Source organism: Zeus faber (genome assembly GCF_960531495.2).
Source record: "Zeus faber genome assembly, chromosome: 5".
NCBI classification, from domain to species: Eukaryota; Metazoa; Chordata; class Actinopteri; order Zeiformes; family Zeidae; genus Zeus; species Zeus faber.
The window spans coordinates 24778513-24784542 of NC_137192.1; the positions used below are offsets into that span (position 1 = coordinate 24778513).

General features: G+C 45.6%; 1 protein-coding gene across 1 annotated transcript in view; it reads right to left on the reverse strand.

Annotated features, from left to right (window-relative positions):
* Window positions 1-4144: 4144 nt before the first annotated feature.
* The window catches only part of grm7 (glutamate metabotropic receptor 7), a gene marked incomplete at its 3' end in the record, with an annotated part of 270826 nt that continues 268940 nt past the window's right edge, over window positions 4145-6030 (reverse strand). Inside the window, exon 10 of the mRNA XM_080000236.1 lies at window positions 4145-4194. Within this exon, the coding sequence (XP_079856362.1) occupies window positions 4145-4194 (50 nt within the window). The remainder of the gene's footprint in view (window positions 4195-6030) is intronic.

The window sequence follows — 6030 nt, forward strand, 5'->3', positions numbered from 1 at the left end:
CACACACACACACACACACACACACTTTTATCTTTCTCACTCTCTCCTGACAGAGTCCCCAGGACATAATAACAGTGGTATCTTCATCATGTCCCATCCTCTTCCTCATTTCTTCTCATTCCCCCCCCCCCCCTCCCCTGCCATATCTGTGAGTCTGTTCTCTGACACCCAGGAGGGTTTCTCTGGCTAGTAGTGGTGTGTGTGCATATGCATGTGTGCGCTTGTGTGTGTGTGTAAGGCCGGATCTGTGCAGATTCACACGACTAACCTTCAGTGTCCAATTAGATTAGCTGCAGTTGAACCAATTAGTGTTTGTGTGAGAGGAGCTGGGACTGCGGTGTTCTTATTGGGGCTCTGATATCTTAAAAAATGAAAACTGATATATTATGCTGAGAAGGCACTTTAGTAGTTACTGCAGTGGCAGATGCACTTTTCTTGCCGGGATGTGATAATAGGAGGAAAGTACTTTTTGGGCATTGAGTTGGGAACAAAAATAACTTTTTTTTAATCAATTTTTTCTTCCTGTAGTTTGCAAGTCCTGAGAACGTCTGGCTACGACTTCGACTTTGACTTTGTTTGTTATTGCTGACAACAGAGAGCGATGAACGGAAACTTAGGGTGAAAAATGAACTGAACGGTTAGAAAAATGGTGTGGCGCCCCTAGGATTGAAGAGCTCGTATAGAGGGTATAGACGGACTAGTATAACTCAAGGATGACCCAATGATTGTTAACTGGCATGCTGAGGATCTAGATATACTGTTAAGGTGACATACCAGGTATATTATATTATTTTAATATAATTTCTTCACTTTTTCATGACTTATTTCGATAATTTCAGTGTAGGTGTTTTGGCCACAAATTCTCAATACAACAATATTTTACTAACTAAGTTTTGTCTCCACAATTTGTAGATCATTTGCAGTGCATCACGCTATGCTGCGGACCATGTGACATCCAAGCACCTTCAAAGATAATTATGCGGACACACCTGGTGGAAGTTAAATCGCGATTACAAATGGTTTGACTCGACCGACTTTAAATAGAAAACCCTGGAAATTCACCCGCCTGACACTTCACGGATACCTCCCACCCATCCAGGACTCCTCCCGAGTTAAAATAAATGCACAAAGAGTAATTATCATGTCCTCTCGGACCCGGGGCGTGTTCGGCGTGACCTAGACGCTGCATTACTCCCTCAATGTCAGGCACCCTAACAACAGCGAAGGTGAAAAGTACGAGGAGGGCTAATTAACTCCGGCTATTCAAGGGCAGGTTCTCGCTCAGCCGGGCGCTGGAAACAATTTGCCCCCCTGACTTGGGCCGCAGGAAGCTGTAAAGCAGGGAATCTGGCAGATGGCCACGGACGGGCACCGACAAGGGTGAAGCAGATCCACCCACACCTCCCTGGTCACTCTACCGCCACCTTTATCGTCCTGAAGAGGTGGGAAACTGAAGGTATCTCCAATGGAAGAGTTCATTTTCTGTGCCGGTGCTCTGTGCACCAACATCGACCTGGGACGTTCGCTGCTATAACTGCTGTTTGTTCAGCAGTTATATTCTCAGCTTTATCGGCGGCGTCCGACAGAATCTATTCATCCTTTCATCCCGTTTAGCAAATGAAGTGGTTACTTTCTATCAGGCTAACAAACAGATAAATGAGGAAATCATTTCTTTAAACCTTGACCTTGTTCAGATGAAGTCACAGATGAGCAAGCGGGTGATTGGTAGATTATGACCATCCACCTGAGGTGAATGGTCAGATCTAGGAATGAATTTCCTCGGTCCAACGCGGTTCAAGTCAAAATTTTGGAAGACCTCTCGGGTCCACTCACCTCCCCAATGCAAAATGACCTCATTGATTATGTACTGTGCTGACCTGTGGCAATACTTAGACACCCGTTGCTTTTTAAGGACGGTTCACAATACGAAGCTCCATCCGCACAAAGAAAAGTATAACAGGAAATGTGGTAGTTTGTGGAAACACAAAGACACAAACCCCTTTTGTGTTCAGGGGAATATAAAAAAAAAATAACCAAATGTTTTAATTTCATGTTGATACATTCTTGGACAACACCACAGAATAGTTGCATGAGTGGCCAAACGTAAATCTCTCCCACAACATCGGCACATAAGCAGCAAGGGCAACATGAATATACCTAGTACAAACAGTAGAAAACATACATGCTTTTCTCTTTTTTTTTTTAAGTATTTCGTTTTTAAATATATATGAATCTTTTTTTAAATTCTCGGTTTCCCAGTCGCTTGGGGCGTGAAGAAGACGGATCAAAGCCATATTCTGCCAAGTGAAAAAATATCAGAACATTTCAACTGTTACAGAAAGGTAAAAGAAACAGAAAGAAAAAGAAGGAATCAATCGAAAAAAACAAAAACAACAAAAAAAACAGTACAATCCAGAGGAGACAGGTGGAATTAACTGTGTTGTGAGGACTTTGCATTAATCATTAATTATTCTTATTTTTTATTTTTATTTTTTTCTGATTCATTTTCAACATCAAACATATCAGGCATGCATTGACAACCTGGACATCGATTCTTGCGCCGGAGGACGGATCCACCGGGTCCAGACCCTCACACAGTTGAGGGTCATCGCCAAACACCTACAAGATACCGGGGAAAAAAACCAAAAACGTATGGATGCGGGTGCGGAGACGGAACGCACGCTGCGGAGACGGAGGTGCTGTGATCATGGCACCCACAAGCAAATTGGTTCCAAAAGGAACAAAAAGAAAAAATGCTGGTTTTGTCACGGGGGAGGAGTGGCTCTCTGCACAACACTCTTTCCAAACTGTAGAATTTGATTTTGTTTTCCTGATTTCTGGTCTCTCAATAACCAGTTTGGAAATCACAATACCGTTTTTTGTTTTTTTTGTTTTTGTTTTTTTGGAATGAGCGTGAGATCTAAGATTAACGATAACCGCTGAGGTCACCGGGTCCTTCTCAACGACGACGTCGAAACGTGAGGAGCGAGTTTCGTGCCGCCACCGAATCCGCTGAAGGAATCGCGGTTCCACGCGGCAGTTTGAACAAAGCCCTGGGACTCTCAGAGAGAAGGATATGGCTTTAATAAGAACGGAAAGGAATCCAAATCAGAAGCAAAATGGGCATCCGAGACGAAAGGGAAGCAAAAAAAAGAAAAGCGGCAGAAAGAAATATATTCAACACGGATCATCATAACCATCATCGCATTTTAAATCAAATCAAATCCAAAATAAAATAATTACAAAACATCAACAATTGCAGTATAATGTCAACATATATTCCAGAAAGCACCACACACGGGGCTGACGGGTAGGGTGGTAAACTTGCAGTTTGGAAGTACATTTAGGGATGAGCGGCAGTAAAAAGTCGTGTCCGGCGACGCACGTGACATGCAGGCTGCTGTGCGGCCTCCCGCCTCCCATGGTGCATCGCAGGCTGTTCACAACACGGCCAGAGGGGGGCGCTCCGGCCCACGGACGCACAACCGCGTTCTCGCTCTGGTTTTTTTTTTTTTTCCCGTCCCGTCCTCATTCCGCTGCCGTCTCACAAACAAATACATTTCGTTTTTTGTCTTCTCTCTCTCTCTCTCTCTCCCTTTTTTTTTTTTTTTTTTTTTTGTTGCAAAAAACAATTTGGTCTTGGATTTTTTCCCCAACCTTTCAAGAACCCCACCCCCACCCCTCCTTTTCATATTTATTTATCTTTTTATTTCTTTTCTGCGTCCCTCCTCCTCCTCCTCCTCCTTTCCCACTCCTCTCGGAGGGAATACTTGTGTGGCGAGGATTCTCTGTTCAAAGGAAAGTTCCCAGAAGACTTTGCTGCTGCCGCCGCCGCCGCCGCCGCCGCCGCCGCCGCCGCCGCCGCCGCCGCCTCCCGCATCCAAGAGTGTGTGGTGGGCAGTGAAGCACATGGAACGGGAAACAGGCTCCTATTTTTTATTTATTTTTTTGTTTTTTTGTGTTTTTAATTATAAGCCAGTGGGGTAAAGAGACCAGACATCTCCAGACATCACACACTCTCTCTCTCTCTCTCTTTTCCATTTCTTTCTCTGCTCAGCTCTCTCTCTCTCTCTCTCTCTCTCTCTCTCTCTCTCTCTCTCTCTCTCTCTCTCTCTCTCTCTCTCTCGCTGATGGAAGGATGCCATTAGATCACAAGGTCGTTGTAGCTCACGTATGTCTTCTTTGCTGCTGGACCTGAAGGAGAAGAAGAAGAAATTAACCAAAAGAGAAACAGATTCTTTGCCTCCAGCGCTTATTTGGCTTTACACAGAAGGTTGTGGGCTGGGACAGGGACACATTTTAGGTCAAGCCAGGTTTTCATTTTCATTGATGAACAGATGTTGTTCCGTCTTGGTTGTTCTACGGCGGAAACAGATTTCCAGGCATTATCCGCTGCTTTGCTCTTGCTGTTTTAACAGGAGCCACTGACCCACGGCCAAAACCATGGAATTTTCTGGCCGTCATCGCACCGAATAACAACGGATTTACACAAGGGAAATAATAATGCACAGCGTTGATCTTCCCCCTCCAGAGTATACATCCAAGCACTTCCTACTTAATAAAGGACAGGAAAAAAGCGATTGGATCCAAATTCTCTTCTTAAACACATTGATGCCAAAGGATGAAATCTTATTTCATATTAAAATATTGAGAGCTCATCACTCAAAGCACGAGCGGCTGGATGAGTCTTTCCGGCGGAATTGAGCGAAACGACGCTCCGAGAGGAAGTTCATTCATTAAATGAAGACAATTCAGGCCTTTGTGCGGCTGACAGCGGGAGGTTGGGATTGGTGCACTAGGTGCGGCCCACCCGAAATGACGGATGGCTTCAAGTCGAAACCCCGTCATCAATCACAGCATAAAGATTAAAATAAAAAGGGTAAATGACATATTATGCATATTAAGGGCTGACAGTGTCATTGAACCTCCCTGACATTGCCGTAATGGCATCGTATTCACACAGGAAGCAGTCAATTACACGTCTGACAGGGAAAACTGCCCCCGCCGTTACAATCAGGGGTGTTTTGTACGTTGCCAAGTCTTCCGCTCGGCACTTAGTGTCGAAGGAAAACCCTATATTACAAATTTACAGCGGCCGTTTCAACGTGCAATGAGTGACACCCCCCCCCCCCCCCGGGTGCAGATTGGGGGAGATTGAGGGTGAAAACGGGAGTTTTTGTCTTGGGTGATTTAGGATGAACAGATGTAAGTCTATTGCATACCCTAACCATGATATATATGAATGGAGCCTATAACCCTGTAATGGAGCCGCTCAGTCACCGCCTCGGGCTCCGGAGCCGCTCGGCGCTGCAGACGGCCCAAACGCCTCGGATATTGGTGGGAGGAGGGAGAAACGTGCATTTTTGGGGAACGCGTCGTTTGCTCGTACATTGAGGCACCGACCAAACATCGCCACAGAGTGTCTATCATAACCGCTAAGTCCACTTCACAGGATAATGAATATGTTGTCTCGGTTCGGTGCATGAAAAGCCTCCGCTGGAATTAAATCGGAGAAATAAAGATCCTTTGATCTCACGTGGAGAACTCTGATTTGCTTCCCATTGCACCGTTTGATGAACCCTTAAAATCCGGCTCTCACACAGACCACCGCTGCCTTCCGTGTCGAAATATCCAAAAGTGGGATCATATTCCAATGTTTTCGGCACGGGGGGGGGGCGGGGGGTAATGATGGATTTATTTCACTTTGGGTGAAGCTTCTCTCAAAAAACTGTGGCTGAGCTTCTGGAGGTACCTGCGGTAAGGATCCTTTGTGAGAGCGAGCCGCGGCTATAGGACTTTCAAGAGAAGTCTTTGTTGTATAGGGAATCGGCTTTTTGAAGAAAAAGGCGAGAGGGGCCCTATGAGATTGGAATGAAAGAGATTGGGTCTTTGGTGAGTGAGGCTGGGCCCAGACGAAGCCAGATAGAAGGCTTTGTTGTCGGCAATCGGCTTTAGGAGCGAAGGGGAAGGATGGGGAGGGGGGGCTGAAAGTGAGGAGGAAAAGATGGAGCCATCTGAAGTGATTGAGGG